This window comes from Condylostylus longicornis, unplaced genomic scaffold (assembly GCF_029603195.1).
Source record: "Condylostylus longicornis isolate FDR11 unplaced genomic scaffold, ASM2960319v2 ptg000083l, whole genome shotgun sequence".
In the NCBI taxonomy this organism is placed as follows: Eukaryota; Metazoa; Arthropoda; class Insecta; order Diptera; family Dolichopodidae; genus Condylostylus; species Condylostylus longicornis.
The window spans coordinates 99,804-121,294 of NW_026578051.1; the positions used below are offsets into that span (position 1 = coordinate 99,804).

The 21,491-nt window shown below is 30.2% G+C and overlaps 2 protein-coding genes across 2 annotated transcripts; both read left to right on the top strand.

Moving 5' to 3' along the window:
* The first annotated feature begins 3,228 nt into the window (after window positions 1-3,228).
* On the top strand, window positions 3,229-7,663 carry LOC129613342 (uncharacterized). The gene is made up of 18 exons (XM_055527353.1): window positions 3,229-3,332; window positions 3,405-3,614; window positions 3,676-3,708; window positions 3,784-3,879; window positions 3,984-4,136; window positions 4,195-4,368; window positions 4,436-4,525; window positions 4,591-4,734; window positions 4,907-5,131; window positions 5,202-5,234; window positions 5,468-5,557; window positions 5,634-5,833; window positions 6,805-6,889; window positions 6,997-7,152; window positions 7,220-7,252; window positions 7,335-7,424; window positions 7,494-7,604; window positions 7,650-7,663. Exons 1-18 carry the CDS (start codon window positions 3,257-3,259, stop codon window positions 7,661-7,663), a joined length of 2,013 nt encoding a protein of 670 aa, XP_055383328.1. The 5' UTR covers window positions 3,229-3,256.
* A 610-nt stretch (window positions 7,664-8,273) lies between these two features.
* LOC129613343 (invertebrate-type lysozyme 3-like) lies at window positions 8,274-9,694 on the top strand. The gene is made up of 5 exons (XM_055527354.1): window positions 8,274-8,394; window positions 8,480-8,647; window positions 8,722-8,754; window positions 9,351-9,440; window positions 9,513-9,694. The coding sequence occupies exons 1-5, from the start codon at window positions 8,328-8,330 to the stop codon at window positions 9,692-9,694; spliced, it is 540 nt and encodes a 179-aa protein (XP_055383329.1). The 5' UTR covers window positions 8,274-8,327.
* The last annotated feature ends 11,797 nt before the right edge of the window (window positions 9,695-21,491 follow it).

Sequence of the window (21,491 nt, forward strand, 5' to 3'; positions counted from 1 at the left end):
TAGGTTAGGTTGCACGGCCCCCCGAAGCATACACCTAGGCCACTAAGGCCCGTTGTTATGCTTTACATTCGCTAGGTCCGTAGCCCGCTCAAAAACGTGGACCCATGAAACGTCCGCCTGGAGTGGGTCACCGTTTCCTCCTCCTCCTCGTCACAGCAACTCCTACAGAGATCTTTTGCGGGGCGGCCCGCCCTCCTGGCATGATCGCCCATTAGACAGTGTCCAGTTAAAACCCCTATAACCGCGCCAATATCCTCCCGTCGGAGAGATATTAGATCCCTTGTGCGACGCAAGTCTAGCTTTGGCCACAACTTCCTTGCCGCGTTACACGTAGTTTTATTCGCCCATCTGAGATCGGTACGTTCCACCGCTGCACTGCGTAGCAGTAGCCTGTGGGTGCTAAGAGGCATGCCCAGGTTCTCCTATTCAGGTAGAATTCCGAAGGTCGTTCCATGTTCCGCAAGCTCATCCGCCTTGCAATTCCCTGAGATCCCACTGTGTCCGGGAATCCAAACCAAGTTTAACTCGAACTGCCTCTAGGACCGTTCTGGACGTAGAGGTCTCCGACTCCAGCGCCCTCATTGCGGCCTGGCTGTCCGTGAAGATGCTAACACTGCCCACGGACACCGCATGCTCGCCAAGCCAGCGCAGAGCCTCCCCAATTGCCACCACTTATGCCTGAATGCCCACCAACACACACCATTGCCATCCTCTGAACCCTGCTGATTAACCTCAGGTTAAAGGAAGTACGGAGCGCCGGCCACCACACCAGAACTCCGTACATCAGAACCGGTCTCACCACCGCGGTCTACAGCCAATAAACAATGCTTGGTTTCAGGCCCCACCTCTTCCCTATAGCTCTCTTGCACGAATAAAGCGCAATAGTTGCTTTCTTTACTCTCTCCATGATGTTAAGTCTCCAGTTCAGCTTTGAATCCAGAACCAGCCCCAGGAATCTAGCCTACCTGCTGAAGGATAGGCCGATTCCGCCAAGTTTCGGAGAAGCCACTGCTGAAATCTTATATCTCCTACTGAAAATGACTAGCTTCGTCTTTTGAGGGTTAATAGATAGCCCACAGCCGGTCGCCCAGTTCGAAACTAGGCTACGAGCCCTCTGTATCAGCCCCTTTAGTGCATGGAGGTACTTCCCAGATAAAGCCACTGCCACGCCATATATATAGCCTTCCCCCTCCAGGAATACTAGTAACCGATTGATTACCAGGTTCCAGAGAAGAGGAGAAAGCTCCGACAGAGCTCGAGTGATCGACCGCGACCTGACGTTGTTGAAAGCGCCTTCAATACCTAGGAAGGCAGCCAGTGTGTATTCCTCGCGGTTAAGAAACCCTTCCATGTAGTGTATCAAGGAGCGTAGCACCGTTTCCGTTGACCTACCCTTCCGATACACATGTTGTACCGGAGACACCCACCTCGGGTTAAGGTTGCTCCTTATGTATGCGTCTGTCAATTTTTCCAATATTTTTAGTAGAAACGAAACTAATTGGTCTAAAATCCTTTGGGCAGCTGTGAGAGCTCCTCCCAGTTTTAGGAATGAAGACGACCTTGGCAACATTCCACGATTTTGGAATGTAAGCTAGGTCTATATCTTATGAAGTTAGCTTTCATGAAAAATGTCTATAATTCCGGAATTGAGGTTTTTTTAATAAATGAAAAGCCTTCTCATTTTTTTGGGTTTCTGTTTGCAAGATCATCGAAGAAACTAGTCTGAAAACAAAATAAAAAAAACGCTATAGCTCAAAATAAATCACATGCTTCTTATATTTTTCGTCCACAATTTACAACCTCTAACACTTAAATTACAATTGAAAATGTTTATTAAATTTATTAAAATTAATTTTGTAATAACCGCATTACCTATAAAATCCCCACCCCCACAACATTTCATTGAAACCCAATTTCAATTTTATCGTACAAAATATAAGAGCTGAAATGTTCTTCAATATTAAAATTTAGAGCAATGATGTGAAAATGATTTTGCGTTAAATCTTAAATTCAATTATGTATTTTGCCATTACCACAGTATTTCAAAAACAAAAAAAACTCGATCACCATTCGATCAAATTGGAAATTGCTCATAGTTCCATATTATTCAATTTATAAACTTTGTCTTCATTGTATATTTCAGAAACACCAAAGAAATGAATATTCAAATTATTATTTATTGAAAATAATTCTGATGAATAATAATGCAATCCAGTGTAAACCTTAAAAAAAAATGAAAATGTTAGTCAATTATATTTAATTTTTGAATGAAAAGATGAAAAATTGAAAAACAAATCACTTCCGGACGAAAGATTTCTTTTAGAAAAATCAAAAATCCAAAATAATATGGTGTTCTTATGGAAGATGAACAAAATATTAAAATTGTAATATTGAATTTTCCTTCTTAGTGCTGTCAACATTAGTCGAAATAGAACTCTCATCCGCAACAAAGGCTCTTTTAAGTTGAAAACAAAACCGGACCACAATTCATATAGAGTACACTGCTCAGAATCAAGCAAAATTAGCAGTGACGTTTTTTTTTGACATCATCTGTTTCCACGTGTGTGGCATTGTGTGCAAAATACTGAGCTGTTGATTTTGGTGTCACGCTTTTCATAACAAGGTGGGTAAACAACGTGGGTAATTGTGGGTTAATAACGGAAATTGTCAGCCGTTGCCACTCTCCGCATTGGTTTTATTTTTAAAATTACTAAAATTGTTCGTATGAAGTTTAAATGAGTTTTAACAAAAATTATTTGCTAGAGTTGTCAATGGCCGCTTCTTTGATTCAATATAAATAAAATTATTTTTGTGACAAGATAATTTTTTTGTTTTGAAATTATCACAGTAACAGACGAACGAATAAAGAAGCATAGCTGAATCTATTATGAGCGCATGTGAGTTAAAGCTATTTATGCGAATATTTTCAGAAATCAACACGGAACAACGTGATCTGTCGTATTAAATGTGTTCGAATTTATAACAAAAATCGTTTTGATTCATTTCACTTTTAAAGCCATAATTTTTTTTTGCTGTAATTTATTTTTATTAGAATTTTAAATGAAAAATTATTCCTAACCACAAATAATTTATTCAATAAAATTTTATTTTATTCCATTGCTGTCTCATGCTAAGTGAATCGCAAAACAATAGGCTGTATTTGTTTCCTAATTCTTGACAAAGCAGATTAGTGTCTCGTTTTATTATAGTTAGAAAAATTGTTGCAAGCGCATAAATTCCTCAAGTATTAAAAAAAATGAAAATAAAATTTAATAAAATTGCATTTTTGCTTACTATTTTATTAATCAAAAGTAAAAATATTTCTGCTCAAGGTAAGTGTATTAATTTTTGTGTGTATCACTAGAAGCAAACAGTCTAAAATAATTCGTTATATATACTCGTAGGTAGTTCTAATAATGTAAATCCTAACACAAACCCTAACAATAATTTGGCAAATTCAAATCTAAATCAACCACCATTATCACCAAATCAACCGAGTGATTTATGCATTGAATGTATATGCAATGTGATGAGTGGCTGCAGAAGTTCCACTGGTTGTTTTGCAAATAGATGTGGACCTTTTAATATTTCTGATACATTTTGGAGTACAGGAGGTTTATTGCAATTTTTATTTTGTATTTATGTTTATTTTTATAATTAAAAATTAATTTTTAGGTGCTCCCAAATTATCAGATAATGATAGTGATGGTAAGTATATCTAGAATAAATAAAATGTATTGAGTTACAAGCGTATTCTGAAAAAACCAACTTTACTTTTTATAGCTGTAGCATTTGAAAGATGTGCTAATAATAAAGGATGCGCAAGTCAGGCTGTTAAACAGGCTTTATCACTTTATTCAACGGATTGTAATGGCGACAGTAAGTACATTAAAGGACCATATCAATCAAAGAACCTTTTTATTTAAAATCAATAAAGTTGTCTAAGTTTTCCAAATTATTTAAATTTTTTTTTTAATTTTTAGATCAAATCACTTGTTCGGATTATCTTGCAATTCATATGCTTAATGCAAAAAATTGTAGAAATTTCTTTAGTAACAAAGGTTTTACTAGATATTTGGAAACCTTAAATAATTGTGAACAATCACGTCAAACAAATGATAATCAAATTAATGAAGGTAGCTAGTGATTTCGAAAATTTAAAATACATTTTAAAATTTTAATTGCATTTGTTAGAGTTGAACATTAATCGAACAACTATATCTGAAGTTAGTCGGCCATTAGTGACAAATATTCCTCAATCTTGTATCAATTGTTTGTATAATGCTACAATTGAAGGGAACAATATTAATTCAGTGAATTGTGCTAGAAAAATATGTGAATCAAATAATACAAGACAAATTAATACAGGTTTGTCTTAACCACATAAAAAGCAACAATGCTCATTTCAAAATAAAAAAAAATTCGATATTTTTAGAATTGGGCACTTGTATAAGCAATAGAAGATGTACCCCAATTACTATCGAAGGATATTTGATTGCTAAGGGAAGAGACTGTAATAATGATCGTAAGTTTTGAAAAATTTTATTGGTATTTTTTTATTTACTTTTCATATATTGCGGAATTTTTTAGAACGCATTGATTGTTCCGATTTTATTGCAATTTATGCAGCTGGATTTGAAAATTGTTCAGATTATTTCACTCATCCCAGACATTTTATACAAGGACAAAATTTTGATACTTGTATATCGAGCAGCCGTACTTCTGGAATAAATGGTGAGTACAAAATATTTTACTCCATTTCAGTTAAGCGGATGGAGTTAATCGTATTAGTCATAACATGTTTTTAACTGCAGTACATATCATTTACTATCGGAATTTAAATTAAGTAAGCAGTACAGTAGTAACATTCCAAATAACAATCCAAAATTTTACTTTTTTATTGTAGATACTAGTGTAAAACTTACAAATGTCAATAGCCTGGGAAACTCTCCAACAAATATTAATGAGTTGCAAAATCCAACATCAACAATATTTAATAATGTGTCATTGCAATGCTTAAAATGCATATATGATAATGGAAAAAGGCAATCGAATGAAACAATGTTTGAAGGTTGCAAATCGAAATTTTGTGGTCCATTAAATATTTCGGAACAAAATTGGATTTCTGCAGGTTTTTTTGCTTTTCTTATTTAAAAAATTAAACAAATTAATTTTTTATATAATTATAATTATTTTTAAAGGTGAACCATCTGGTGATACAAGCCCATATCCCGGTAAATATTTTAACTTATTCCGAGTGTTGAATCATTAAGTGATCGTTGGTATTTGTCTTAAAAGTTTTAAAAACCTTATTATAAGACATGCACCATTTGGTTTGTATTAACAATAATAATATCGAACGTTTTACGATAATTATCACTATCACTTGCTAATTCGATACCCCGAATAAGCTTCTTTACAGATTTCATTAAATTATTTTTGAAATATTCTCACTATCATGTAATAGCATTTACAAGCTGTGCTTATACCCGAGATTGTGCTATAAAAGTTATTGAAAAAGATATTATAAATCTTAATCGGGATTGCAACAATGACAGTAAGAATAAAATTCTTTCCTTTTAAATTCGAAAATTAAATGCTGCCACGATAATTTTTTCTTTTTGTATTTTTAGGAAAAGTTGACTGTCTTGATTATTTAGCAATTATTTCATCAAATTTGGATACTTGTGAAGATTTTTTCAAAGATGAAACAAATAAAAAATCTATAGATTTTGTAAATGAATGCATTAATCCTAAAAAGGAGTCCTTTGCTACTAGATGTACATTTGCATCGAAGAAATTTTTATTAGTCTTTGCATTCGGTTGGATTTTTAAATATTTATTTTAAATGATGAATAAGATGGCGTCATTAAATTCTCAATTTAAATGTAGTGAAAATTAAAATAAACAACTTAATACAAATTTAAGAGCCTGCAAAATTACTGTTAACTGACATTTATTAAGTGAATAAAAGTTAAATAAAAGTAATTGTTTCATAATAGAATGCTGGAATTTGAGCAAATATAAAGAATTTTTTTATTCAAATCACTTTAAATACCCGAATTTAGACATTTCAAATATGATAGCTTTATTAATAAAATTCTCTCTTAAATGTCGAACTAATATGAAATTGTTCCTGGTACAAGTTAGAAGAATGTAATTGTATTTTATTGCTGTACCTAAATGTACTTTGTGCTGTGCTTAACTCTACAAACTTGCAGTTTAATCGCCGTCATTTCGAATTCAAATAACGTGAAGCAATTTTCTGAAATTTTCATATAACAAGTGTTTACCGCATTTATTTAAGTGTACTCGTAGTATTTAAGAGCTCAATTTAAAATTTTTAAAGCATCCTTTTTGCGCTCGCGTAATTAACAAATAAATTATTCGAGTCCAGTTCGAGGTGAAAAAAATTTTTTAATGAATTTTTCTGCCTTTAACTCGTTCCTTTTATTACGTCATCCATCTGTTCTGCAGTTGCATGAAGAAATTTACATTAAGTTAAGTTAAATAAATTATTATCAACACTTTCAGTTCAGTTATTAAAAAATATTTTAAAAATTTTCCACTGAAAAGTATTTTAGATACGGTTGTTATTAGTCTCCTCGTTATTAATCAAAGTCTAAAACCACAAAACTACGTTCGAAATGAATTTGAGTGTATTGCTTTAAAAATAGCCACTTAAAATTATTTTAGCCTTTACGCGAAGCATTTGAAAAACATTCGATTTCAGTTTACTTTTAAAGCTCATTTAAATACTGTGTTTTTTTTTCTATTCTGAATAAAATTCTTGGTTTTTATTAGGAAAGTTTCAATAAAATGAAAATATTGTACTTATTTTTAGAAATACTATTCATACTAAGTTTGATTTTAATTAGAGGTTTTGAAAGTAAGTAGTCAAATATGGCTTTGCTCTCGATTGAGACAATTAAAATTTATTCAAATGATAGTAGCCATTTTAAATTCAATTAATTTTTAATATTTAATTTTTATAAGGTATAAGTGATAAACAACTAAAATATCCACCTGTAACACAACAATGTATTGGTTGTATGTGTGAAGCGATAAATGGTTGTAACGAGAATACATTAAAATGTGAATTAGATGTTTGTGGACCATTTCGTATGACAAAATGGTATTGGGCTGATGCTGGTAAAAAAACAATATTTTTTATATTTAAATTATTTTTTTCTTAATCAAAAATTTTAATTGATTAAAGAAAATAAAATGGCACCAATGGATGATCTTACAGGTAAATACAAAAGTGTTAAATTTTGAATATATCGGAAAACTCGAAAATCTTACATGTTAATTAACATCCATAATTTTAATAGAATTCGAAAAATGTGCAAATGATGTGTTCTGTTCTTTCAATATAGTTCAAAAATATATGGAAAAATATCGAACAGACTGTAATGAAGATGGTAAGTTTAAATTTTCCAGCTCACACATGATAAGTTAATTAAGAAACTAAATTTGAAAAATTTTTTTAGGAGAAATCAATTGTCTTGATTATATTGCTATACATAAGATGGGTAAATTAGCATGTCATAGTTTTTTCGTTAATGAAGCCGATAATCCATTAAAAACGAAATTAGAAAATTGTTTAAAAAAAGCTGAAATTAATATTTCAAATTATACAAAAGTAGCAAGGCAATTATAATAAGAAAGCCTGCGTGTGGAATCCCTAATAATTTTAGTCTGAGTGAAAACAAATACGAATAAATTGATGTTGAAATAAAATATTTAATTAGAATTTTATTAGAGTTATTTGAATTCATTGCCGTAGCTCTTTTTGGAGAGTTTAAATATAATTAAGATTCGAACACGAGAGTGTAGTCTTAATCAAAAATTCTTATAACAAGCTAATCTTGAAAATGTTACTTAAAAAAGCTCAATAATAAGCTCAATTTAATAAAAGCTCAATAAAATATTATAGAGCTTTTCACTACATTTCGATGAACTACAATATGTGTGCATATGAATCACTAATACTTCCGTGAACTGAGTGAAATGGAAACATTAAAAATAATACTTAAGTCATACTCCAAAAAAGAGCATAATTTTTCCAAGACTCTCATTATAAGTGTGTTTATTATAAGTTTCTTTGAAGTGAACGAAAGTTTTAATATTTTTTTGTAATAGAAAAACAAGAGAACCGCAAGCATTTCAGAATAAATACATACTAAAAAACTCATTCTCTCTATAGGAAAATTCTAAAACTCTGACCAACATTCAAGTTTTTTTATATAATCATTCTCATATTGTGCCTTCCTAAGTGAAAAACTAGAAACAATCTAAAAAAATATTAATAAAAATACGGGGAAATGTTTGTTTTGATTACAAGCTTTGTGTTACTAACACTTAATTTAAATTTAAATGGAAATTGCCTAGGTAAGTAAATGCAATATCTTCTTCATATTTACACACGGATTACGTAATATTTTATTGAATAAAGCCTTCCAAAAATTCTTTTAAGAATTACCTAATAATACGATAAATAAAAAATCAGAATTACCACCCGTATCACAGCAATGTATGGGTTGTATTTGTGAAGCAATGAGTGGTTGCGGATTAGATATGGCAAGTTGTAGAAAAGATGTTTGTGGACCATATCGGATTACAAAAGGATATTGGGCAGATGCATGTAATATACTTTTTTTATTTTGTTAAATATTATATAATTTGAAAAAATAATTAAAATTCTTAATTTTTTTATAGATCAAGTACCAGAGCCAACAAATGATCTTGCAGGTATAAATAATGCTCTGATTATAAATGAATTTAAGAATCTGTTTCCCGTATTAAATACATCGTCTGTTGAACTCAAATTAGTTTGAGCGGGACATCTATTGAATTCATTAAATGATTATTTAAGTACCAAGAAAATATAATAAGTCACATATATCACATGCAAGGGGTAATCTCATTGGGTGGTAATATAACAGTATCATGAATTTATTACCCACAAAAGCTTGTCGTAATTTTATACATTCGTAACTGAATACATTCCTCATTCAGTTTATTGCACTTGCACAATTTAGAATAATTCTCATTTAAATTTCGGTCATTAAAACTCTCAGCGGACTATAAACTAGCTTACAACTATTTAATCAAAACTAATCACAGCTTTTATGTAACTATATTTTTACTATGGATTTATGCTCACTTAGTTCACTTTATCTGAGCAGTAATTTACATTTTATACGTTACTATATTTTTTTAACGGTAACGCAATAAACTTCCGCAACGATGAGTGCCCAATTATGAGGAATATTAGCCCGCATTTTAAAAACATATTACATATCCACTAGTACCATTTTATTAAATTAAACACTTTTTCTTATTAGAATACGAAAGGTGTGCTAAAGATTTGTTCTGTTCTTTTAACATGGTCCAAGAACATATGAGGAAATATAGAAAAGATTGTAATGGTGATAGTAAGTCCAATTTCTTAAAATTTGCTTATAATAAAAAAAATATTTGATTGCTAATTTTTATTTCTTTTGTAGATGTAGTGAACTGTGTGGATTTCCTTGCAATTCATTACCTTGGCCGTATGGATTGTGAACAATTTTTTCGTAAAAATGACGAACATCCATATGTTAAAACTTTAGAAAAATGTTTGAGAAAAGCAAAAACAAATTTACTTACAGTTGGAATCAATTTATCCTCCAAAGAGCAAATGTTCTAAATTATGAATGAAAAAAAATTTGTATAATTAGTTAAAAATTTCAATAAAGAAGTTTTGTGATTTGCGATCCACTTACATAAGCACTATTTCCAGGCCCTTAATGAATCTGGGTACTTCGACCGGTAGGAGTCACGAGGTGCAGCTTAGAATTAAGCAGGTCACAGCCTTAAAATCGTAAAGCAAATGCTCAACCGTCTCATTTTCTTCCAAGTAGAGACAACGCAGTTCACTCTCCACCTTGTTTATTCTTTCCAGGTTGAAAGCCACTTACTGAGCACTTCCGTATATCAATGGAAAGAATTTGAATCCCGTCTTGACGAAGTGCTTCGAGAAAAGATAGATAGTATTATTGCATTTCGTTTTCGCTTGGGTCTGCGATTCGATTCCAAAATCAAACGATATAATGCGTCCTAAAATGAGAAACTTAACGATTCGAAAAAAATCTTTTAAAGAATAATATTAACATTAAAAAAATAATATTAACATTAGTCGAACCACAATTATGACTTAATTTTATTATAATTATATTTTATTGTGTTGAAAGCATAACTCTATGCCCTAAAATGGCAATAAATTAACCCTTTACCCTAATGTCACTTTCAAATTAAACAAACATTGAATTATAACACTTTTGTATAATTTAATATACTTCGCTTTTAATAATTTAAATTTATCATCCTTAAGATATTCTAATAAATATAAAGGAAATTTCTTAAAGAGATGAGTTCCGATAATACACAAAAAAAAAAACAAAAGTATGAGCAAGAATCAAGAAGAGAGGGGACAATTATCTAACAATATTATTTTATGATAAAAGTAAAAATCAAAATGGCAAACATAAAATAAGCTCAAGAGACTCATTAATAAAATCAGCGATTCCATCAAGAAAACAAGTACTTCAATCAATAAACATTTTGAAAATAACACAAAGCAATATATAAACAACAATGACGAAGAACCAACCAATACCAAAGAAAATATTACAAAATAAAATGTGGAATGAGGAGGTCCTTTTAAAGATTTTCATTAAAGAAAAGAACAGGCGAAATGTAATCAAACAATAACTTTTATTATAAGAAAATTGAGGATATGGAAAAGAGGGAGAGAACCTTATTAAGTTAAAAAAGATAAAAGTGAAGAAAAATAATATAAAATAAAAGTGAAGAGGTTGTTAGTTTTCGACATGTCTAAGCTTAAATTCCGATGTGAACGGAATGAAAAACATAAAGTAATTGTTTTATGAAAATTATGTTCGATTTTTTTTTTTTTGTTTTATCATCCAAAATTCATAAAATGTCTTGGATGGAAAAAGAAGTCTGGGAATTTTTGTTTGTTTTTTCTTCTTTATTCTGAAAAAGAGAAAACAACAAATATTTTTTGAACAATCAAATTCAAATCACATGAAAAATAAAATAGAACAGTGAATGTACTTATTTTCCTACCTCCATCGAATTCGGATTAGGCTAAATTGAATAGAGGTATGAGTAAATTCGCCGAGTACATGCAATTATTGAGTTTGCAATAATATAGTTTTATTGAAATATTGCATGTGACGCAAAACTTCCCTGTTACAAGAGCGAGACCCTGGAAATACACGGACTGCTTTTGGCTCACTGTACCAGATCTGGAAAGCAAATAACAATAAATTATGTTCCACTATTTACTTCCCTCATAGGCTAATTTCCTTTCTAGCTATTGTAAATCATGCGATAATTGATGTTATTTATAAAGAGGTTGATTGAGACATTCGGGTCCGGCCTTTACTGGATGCTACATTCCTTGTAACTCTCTTCTGAGTGTTTTTTTTTATACAATATCAAAATTTAAATGAGTACATGCTGTAATCATTAATAAATTCTTTATAAACAAAAAGCAACACGATAGGCAATCGGTTTTACGGTTTCTAATTTGAAAATTTTATGTCTTGCAAATAATTTGTAATTTGTCGGCAGACATTATTAAAACTGATAAAATGTTGATGTTCTTTTGTTTGTCAAAATAAATAAAAGAAATGGAAAGCTGTCAAAAGCATAATATCAAACAAACAGCAAAAGCAATTACATTATTCTACTCAATATATTGTTACTCAATATAACTAACCGGTCGGGCGTAAGTGTACTTTAAAGCTAATCGATTTATTATTAAATATTTTAATATAAGAAAGATTCTTGTATCACGCTTTAGTATAAAATATTCATATGTTTGAAAAGTGATTGTTAAGAAATTATGGTACATAATTGGAGTAAGCAAAACAAAGTGAGATAAACAGAATAAAAGGTGCTCGTGCTGGTACTTCATGGCTTAGATCATAAACAAGGAGCTCCAAACTCTGTGTACAAGTTTTTAAAATTCTGGGTGGGAAATGTTATATATACTTTGGAATTCATATTGCTCAATTTTTTGAGCCTTGCCGGAACACGGGGCTCTAGTTTTACATATCAAAATTGCACTTCAGAATTCGATATCTGAACCAAGACCGCGAAGAAAAAAACAGATATTAGAGGAATTCGTAAAACAACTTCAAAGTTAAATAATATAGATGTATTCTAAATATATTAAAAAATCCGAACTTTTGGAGCAATAAAGCTTATTGCATTTTTACACACACAAAATACTTGAACTGAGCACTTATATTGAAATTTTTAAACTGAACCAGTGTAAAATCACAATACGTTTTACAAGTTAATCATATTACATCTGTTGTATTGTGTTCAATGTTTACTCAACAAGGACGGAATTCCCAAATGTAATTCACAATAGCAATTATTTTAATCAAAGAACCTATTCAAATTTTAATTATTCGAATTTATTTAAATATATTCAAATTTTATTTTGAATTTTTGTATTCTCCTAAATAAAAAATATTACTATTTTTACAAAAATTTTATAATTTATTTATTTAAAATTTAATGTAGTTCTAGAACTCAATCTAGTTCTTTTAATTTTTCTAAAAACTCTCTACATTCTACACGTTATAATTATTTTTGATATACCCATAAAGTACAATTTGTAATTGAATTTAGCTTTATATTTTACTAAGTGAAAAACTCATAATGGTATTCGTTCAAATAAGAACAATAAGAAGACACTATTGAGTAAAAGTTCATGAAAGCCACTATAAGTAATACACTCAGTCCTGGTGAGGATAATGATACTTACACTCATTTAAAGAAAACTGAATTCGGATGGAGTTATCTTAATCAACGCAAAATTTTACTTTGAGCAAGAATATGCTCATATACCGCAGACGACTTCAAGTTTAGTTACAAATTCCACACCAGCGAGTTAATTTAACTCTAACTGAAGTGTAACTGTTATATACCCCATAGTTAAACATAATTTAAATTCTTAAAAAGTTTTGACCTCAAGAAAACCGTTACCAATATCACAGACCTTAGAGCACCATTACCAAGATCAAAATAATTAGAATTAGAATTGTCGGCACGCAACATTCTAATTAATGGCTTATTCCCGCCATAATCTGTACTGCGATGACGAACATTGAAAATCTCATCCGACCTCAAATTATTCGAATTCTCTTTAAAAGATACCTGCAAATGAAAAGTTCGAGAGATATTACAATTAAACATATTTTGTTCGCTGATGAAAAACAAGGCGGAAATTACATCAAAGTGATAAATAAAAGAAAGCTTACGAGTACTACCAATAAGAAAATTGTATATGAAAATCGTTTTTCAGTATTACAAATGGAATTAAAAATTCATACGATATTCTTAAACTAGAAAAAAACCACAACACTTGTATATACATAAGTCACAATTATTGTGGATGAACTCAACAATAAAATTAGTATGCAAATTAAAGTTCATTTCATTCTATGCAAATTTCATTCTATACAATATTTTTGTTTTTATTCTATACAATATTTTTAAATTTCTATTCTTATAGTGGAAAATTAAGTAGAAAAATAATTACAAATATAGTGAGTGAATAAATTAAACACAATAGAACACAAATTAATTAATTCTTATTTAAATAAAAATATTTTATAGTAACTTTTATATATTTCTCATTAAGCTAGAACGCATAGACCGTATTAATACCCAAATTAATTTAAAAATATGAAAATTTTCAATTTAAAGTTAAGGAATTTCAATATTTTAATGACATTTTGAAAATTGAAATCACCCGGCATAATTCACCGTATAACAGGCTCCCAATTTAATGTTCGAGATTACTGCCGCACTATAATTTATAGCTTATCATTTGGAATAGTGTATGGCATACTCCCATTACTCATGAAAATAGATACTGTGATAAGCCTAAATATTATCGACTTTCTTTGGTTGGTTTGGTAATATTCACAAATCACAAATCACAAGTAAAGGCACTGGCATTTTAAAAATTTTTTAAAACACCCCTCTTTATTCTATAGGGGAAACATCTTTATACCACGTCTCCTGTGTATGACATTAAAATAAAAGTTTTTTTTCGTATAATATTATATAATAATAATTTTTCTTTTTACTATTCTTTATTTTTAATTAAAAACTTCCTGGCGAAACTATTTTTTCTCTATGAATTGTTGTGTTCTTCATTTCTTTTCTTAATGAATATGATAATTTTTTTTTTTTAATAATTACTTCCATCATAATGATAAAAAATAATTGAAGGAATAAAAATGTTATAAAAATTTTTTAAAGAAAAAAAAAATTATGGAACTATAATAATATGGAAATTCCATTTTTATTTCTAACCTTAGCAATCATTCGGAGAAGGCAAACAAGGGTGTAGATGAAGACAGAAGCAACAGAGTGAGTGAAATAGTATAAACGCAAATATGAACTCGAACATGAACGCGAATTATTAAATTTAAATTAATAAACAATTTAAAAACGGTATGAGTTACGGCTTCTCTTTAATTTTTTGTACATTGAACTTTACATAATAATTGGGGTTATACTTAAGAGTATCTAAAAGGTGAAATACCAGTTAAATTTTAATATAAGTAATAATTTTATATGGTTTTAATCAAGAATTATGATGTTTAATTTATAAAAAATATGCTCAACTTCTAACCTGGTAATTTTCAAATATGAAAATTTTTACCATTAGAAAGGCTATCAAACACCATCAGTGAACAGCATTGAAGACTGCACGGAATAAAGTACGAACAGTATAAGGCAATACTAATCTGATTTTTGATCATGTTCTCCCCGAAGAAAATTTCGGAATAACTAAAAGCAGTAACCTTCCCAACATCAACAACTTAAATAGATGCAGACCCATGTGAGAAAACCACACGACAAAAAGAAAAAAAGATAACATAGCAAAGCAGTGATAGCAATGATTATGTCGGATAGCCGGGGTGCGATCGGAGCACTGAACTCGTTTTCAGTATCATCCGCGACAATATGGTGCTGTCTTGAGAAGCTCAATGAGTTATGCAAAAGCAACCGGGTCATACTGTGTTGGGGCCGGGCCACGTGTGCTTGGAAGGAAATGAGGCCGCTGATGCGCTTGCAAGGAAGAGGGCAAACACACCTCTTCTTGGGCCGGAGCCCTTCTGCGGAATCGGACCACATACTATTCGTTGGGAATTAAGGAAGGAATCAGAAAGAAGGCAGTCGGAGCGCTGGAGAAGTCTCCCGGGGCTGCGGCAAGCCAAAGAGCTCCTGGGAGATTATGACCAGAAGCAATTTAAAAAAATTATAGGGATGGGCAAGAACCAGGTGAGAGACCTCACCGGCATTTTGACGGGTCACTGCAGGCTTAGGGAACACCTCAGTCGGCTGGGCCTGGAAATTGAGGATACTTGCAGATTCTGTGGGGAGTATGGAGAGACCTCGGTGCACCTCCTGGGAGAGTGTGATGCTCTTGCTTATAGGAGAGGGGAGGTGCTGGGGGGCTTTGCTCTAACGGTGGCGTAGTTACGGTCTTTTGGTCCTCACAAATTGCTTGAGTTTATCAAGAGGGTCGGTCTCGAGCGTGTGTTGCAGGGCATGCCCCGCACTCGGATGGGGGCGCACAATAGATCCTTATGCGTGGTCGCGGTGCACTGTTGCCCCCTTTGTACAAATCTACAATCAACAGCCAAGCAGTTTGCTGGAAGACAGACGACACAGTGGAACTTCGTAGAAAATGCTTGACTCAGTGCTTCATATATAGAGTCGAGAAGAATTGAAAGCATATATGGAGTACAAAATGCTCACAAAACACTTAAACTGGTACTGGACATCTGGAAGAATGACTTTAAGAATTGGAAAACTGATGATAATGTCTGTATGACCTTGGCTATAAAATTGCTGTAAAAAACACAGAACATCGGCGTTGAATAGTCAATTTAGAAGAAAAATTGTTCATATGTTAATTCAGGCAGCATATCTCAGTTGCATTCAAAGCGGTAACTAATGGCCGTCTTTATTTATTTGTTTTTTATATCAATACTTTGGTGTGGAGCAGAATTGTGGATGGCTGTTTTCGAAAAGATATACTGCAGGAAAAATTTAAAATCGGTACCACATAGGAAATGGGAGTTAATAAGTGTAATCACACGTTGACGAAAACAGCAATCTTAGTAATTATATGTCGATTGATAATTAATTTCGAATTTTTATTATTCTGTTTTTGTTTTTTTTTTATTGAAAAGAAAATTTAACGGTAATTTCTTAATGCTTATAACTTCTCTATCGCAATTGAATTCGTTCCTCTTTTCCACTAAACTTTTCGATAGATATTCTTTTATAAGTTCTATATTACGATTACTTTATTATTTTTGTTATTCTTTTTGTTATTATCCTTGAAATTCAAAGCTATAGGAGACTTTTTTTGACAAAAAAAAAAGTAAACAATTCATTTAGTAAAAGAAATAAGTAAAAATTATAAAAATTATGGAAAATAGAAAAAAAATTTTGTATTGAAGGGAAATAAAAACGAAAGGCTCAAAAAATTTGCATATTTTTCGGTTCGTTTAATATTTTTTTCTTTTAATTTTTTTCTGTTCCACCAGATTTTGTGAACGGAATTGAATGAAATAGACATTTATGGTGATTCTTATTCTTCTCTTTAATAAATTTCAATTCTTTTGTAACCTGCTGTTATCCATCCTTATTTAATAAAAAATGAACCAACAAAACAAAAATATGCGGTGCATAGGAAAATTGGTTTTCCTATTCGTAATCTTTGAAAAATACACCCGCAAAACGTTGAACTTTAACTGAACAGCGTAATTACGTAAAAGCAAATAATTTCTATATATACAAATATTAAATTTAACATTAACTGATTAAATATTTTAATAACAATTAAATTCTTGAATCATACCAATTGTATGAATGCAACTTGAATCATATCAAATGTTTGATGTCAAACAAAAACAAGTTTGAAAGACGGAAAAGCCTATATAAAGATATTCAGGTCATGGAGGCAGGATATATGTATAGTCAATCTCCTCTTTAAATGGAAAACGCTAAATTATATCTGCATGGAAGGGAGATATTTAGTAAATGTCATCTGAAAATGGACGAGGTTCCTTGTATGTCTTCCTTTAATGATTGTATATCCAAAACAATTGAAATTCCTTTACTCAAACACAGTGTTCGCTATTCATACAAAATTTTTGAAAAATTTTTAATTGCAACATTTTTTTTTATCTCTCCCGCAGTTGTTCGGGATAACTACAAATAAAATATTTTCTCTTTTATCTCTTTTATTTTTCTTTCACCAGCCATTCATTTATTTTAAACTTAGAAACTTTTTGATAAGAATAGAATCAAAAAGTTAACAAAAAGAACAAACAAAATTGAGAGAAAGAAAATCAGTTTTCTATCTCTGGTTTTTTTGTTCAAGTAGAAAAGAGAAAAAAAAATTGTTGGCATTATTAAGCTGTTGCTTTAAAAAAAATGCTTTTTTTTTTTGTTATTTTTGATTTCTGCTCTTTGTAAATTTAATTTTTCCTTTTATTTTTTTTTCTTGAAATATTTAATTTTTTTGTTTTACTTCTATAATTTTTTTATCGCGAGATTCATGATAATTTTATGATCTTGTTACTTAAAGAATAACAGAAATTCACAAATTAGATGAATATTTTGTTGATAATAAATTGGGTCTAAAAAAATTTTAGACCGCAAAATAAATAATATATTGAAAAATATTACAGAAATGAATTCAATTTTGAAATTTTTCATGTAGTTCTCCTATAAAATAAGAAGGAAATTAAAACAATATTGAATAAAAAATTGATTTGTAAGGGTCAGATTTTAAATAAAGCAACAAAAACGAATTATAGAGAATTTAAATGAATTTAAAGGAAAATCAATAATAATTGAAAGTATTTCACATTTTAATTTCAAAATTTTCCAAAACGATAGTTAATAAATACAGGCCCGGTCTGGCATGTTCGACACTCTGGGAAGTTTTCAATAAGGGCGATATCTCCTGCGCTAAATAAGTGGTATTGCTTTATGTCTAAAATAGCATCGTCGAATTCGGCATTACATTTTGTTTTTCAATAAAAATTATCGGAAATAGAATTTTAATTCTTAATTCTATTAAAATTTTAATATTGGTAACACTATTTTAAAAATCACATGAAATTAAATCATTTTCTACACAGAAGAGTGAAATTTCTTACATCAAAATTAAATCACCGTAATAATTCGTGATCACATCAATATTATTTTATTAAAACTCCAATCATTACCAAAAATATTTCAAATAATTATAATAAAAATAATCTTTTCCCGTAAATTGATTCTTAATTAATGTAATATTTTCGAATATATCGAACAAAAATCTTACTTTAATAATTTTGACAATGATAATATGCAAATCATTTTATTTATATAAATTTGTAAATGGTGCTTAAAATAATAATGGTTAATTTATTCCGAAAAATATTTTTTGGTCAAGTCAAAGGGCTTATACCAATTTAAATAAGTTGTCGAATGTCATTATATTTTTATCGTAAAAATATTTATGTGTTTATGCTTGTGGGTATTTAATTTTATTTTACCAAAAAAATACCATGGATTTAAAAACTGTTTTGTATATAAGGAAAATCAGAACTAATGTTATTTTCTCTTAATTCCTCGAAATAATGTTCGTAAGTACATGTGCGTATAACAGTTACTTATACGCAGTTATTTTGGATATTAAAGTGTCTGCATTTTTTTTTTTGTAATTTTTTTTTAATTTTAATTAAATATTTATAATTCCAGTTTTTATAATATCATGTATATATATGCGTATTGATGATGAAGTAATACGCATGTTGATAATATTCTGATAATAATTACATTGACATTAATTTGAATGATATTATACGAGAATAATAAAATTTGATTCAAACTTTTCACACTATATTTTTAATGAAAAATTTTTATTTAAATCACAGAGGTTTAACTCACGGTTTTCGGTATGGATATGTATAGATATGTGCCTATATTATATAAGTAGATGTAGAATAATATATTTTTCTCCAACATGGGTATTATACATATAATATTTTCCGAATTATTTTTTGTTAAAAAATGGAGAAATAATATTTTTATTCAAAATGACACGTTTGGGAGACGGATGCTAGATACCGAATACTTTTGATAACTATAACTACGTCATTGAATTTAATTCGAAAATTTTGAAAACTAATTAATTTCCAATTCGATTTCTAGCATATATTCCGAAAAATTGTTAAAAATTGTGCTTATAGGATAAAATTCGGCCACACTTTTATCCAATCTTCTTGCACGTCGTTCGTTCGTTCAATTGCGCTTCTGTTTATAAATCCTCTTTCAATCATTAAAGAAAAAAAACTTATAATTAGGCGTAACGACTGAGATGGGCAGGACATATCATCCGACGTGAAGAGACCCATCCCACAAAGAAGATATTTTTACAAAGACCTGAAGGGTCAAGAAGACCAGGGGGACCTAAATTAAGATGAAGTGACTGCGTGGATAACGATGCCAGGCGAATAGGCGCATGAAACTGGCGAACTCTGGCGCAAGAACGAGACCGATGGAGGCAAATTTTAGGAAACCAAGACCCAGTCCGGGTTGTAGAGCCATTAATGATGAATTGGGCGTATTAAGAGACAAAAATCACAATTTAAGTAATTTTATGAACAAATAGAACTAAATGAAAATCGCATAAAAAAATGTCACTATGACAAAATAACAATTGAAGTTAATGACTTATTTATCCTACCTTGGGGAGTAAATTTTACTAGGCTGAAATTCCTACTCTGATGAAAAATCAAATCCTTCTAAGTATGTGAAATTGCGTTGCATTATAAACGTTAAACACTCTTTTAAAATACAATTTGATTGAAAATTCAAATTAAAAAAAAACACAAGCATACTAAAGGCCAAAAATATTAATAAATAAATCCACATACATACATGCATATTTACTACACAGTACTTAATTATATACCAATAAATATACACACATGCAAAAATAATTGCTTTTATTTAAAATCTTGTTCAATTATAATAAAACAGGAAAAAAATTATTCAATTCTTTTTTCATTTTAGTTTTTTTTTTTGGAAATTCTATGAACCCTTACAGAGCACGACACGGATTTACTTTATATTTTTTCATTTTAACACATACATCCGGATGAAAATCTCTCTTTAAATACCTTTCAATCAAAATAATTCTCACCCGAATATACACATAATTGGTATAACTGTACATATACATAATATGTAAATGCTTGTAGATGGAGAATGTTCATAAAACTTCGGATGTACCCATAGTCAATATGACATATGATTATAATCATAATAATATAAAAATTATAGCAACAACATGAAAGCAATGCAAAAAATGAGAAAAAAAATAAAGTTATTTTTCTGTTTTCCCGTATAACCATTATTTAATATCCTTTAAAATAAAAATCCTTTTGATATGTAATATAATAAAAATTATCAAAAGTATTGATATTGGAAGTTTATATTTTGAACATACATTATGTACATAGATGCGATACGCAGATTTTTTGTATATTAATAAATCAGACGTTGCAAACCTTTATTATCAAAGCCAAAACAAACCTCTTAAATTCAATATAAATTTTAATTAAGTATGTTTAAATTAACAAATAAATAATTCAATCATTGCTTTCTTCCTTTCAGCCTGATATCTAACGAGCAACAGACCTTCCAGTTCAAATTGGAGTTAACTTAGTTGTTAATATGCGTTCTCTTGATACCAAACACCCTCCAGTTTATATATTAATTTTTCTATGGTAATTTGAAACCTTGTCATAGCTGACCCATTATACTTGCGCTACTTCGGAGAGATGAAAAACAAATATCAGATCATGGTGAGAGAGGCAACATTCAACATGTACGCGGACGAATTCTTCACTGCTGCAAAAAAACTATTCCCGCTCAAATTCGTTAAAGACACCAGTTTAGCCAGTACGACAGTTGGAATTTTCAACATCGGTCAATTGTTAGGAAAATGAAAGCCAATCAAACTTTAGCTAGAAGTATTGCTTAAAAGGTTAAGAAACAAGCCGCTATATTAGCATTCAATGAAGGGAGCAGAGTACACTTCGAACTATGTAACAGGAAATAAATAGGCCAAGCAAAATTACCTATTAACATCTAGCTGGTGCTATTTACTAAAATATACAATAATGAAATTCAAATCACGACAACCATATCAAAAGGAGAAGACCGAAAAGAAAATATAATATAAAAATTTGAGACTGCCTCACTGGTGCCGCTGGATCCAAAATAAGGTATTAGAAGGTTTAATGTCTATGTGCTAAATAGTAATTGCACAATTTATTTTAGCGGGAGTGTATGCAATTCGGTTATTTATA

Coding starts and splice junctions, on each gene's coding strand:
- LOC129613343 (XM_055527354.1), top strand. CDS start 8,328: ATGTTTGTTTTGATTACAAGCTTTGTGTTACTAACACTTAATTTAAAT. Junction 8,648..8,721: donor AGGATATTGGGCAGATGCAT/GTAATATACTTT, acceptor ATTTTTTTATAG/ATCAAGTACCAGAGCCAACA. Junction 9,441..9,512: donor AAAAGATTGTAATGGTGATA/GTAAGTCCAATT, acceptor TTTCTTTTGTAG/ATGTAGTGAACTGTGTGGAT.
- LOC129613342 (XM_055527353.1), top strand. CDS start 3,257: ATGAAAATAAAATTTAATAAAATTGCATTTTTGCTTACTATTTTATTA. Junction 3,709..3,783: donor ATCAGATAATGATAGTGATG/GTAAGTATATCT, acceptor TACTTTTTATAG/CTGTAGCATTTGAAAGATGT. Junction 7,153..7,219: donor ATGGTATTGGGCTGATGCTG/GTAAAAAAACAA, acceptor AATTGATTAAAG/AAAATAAAATGGCACCAATG.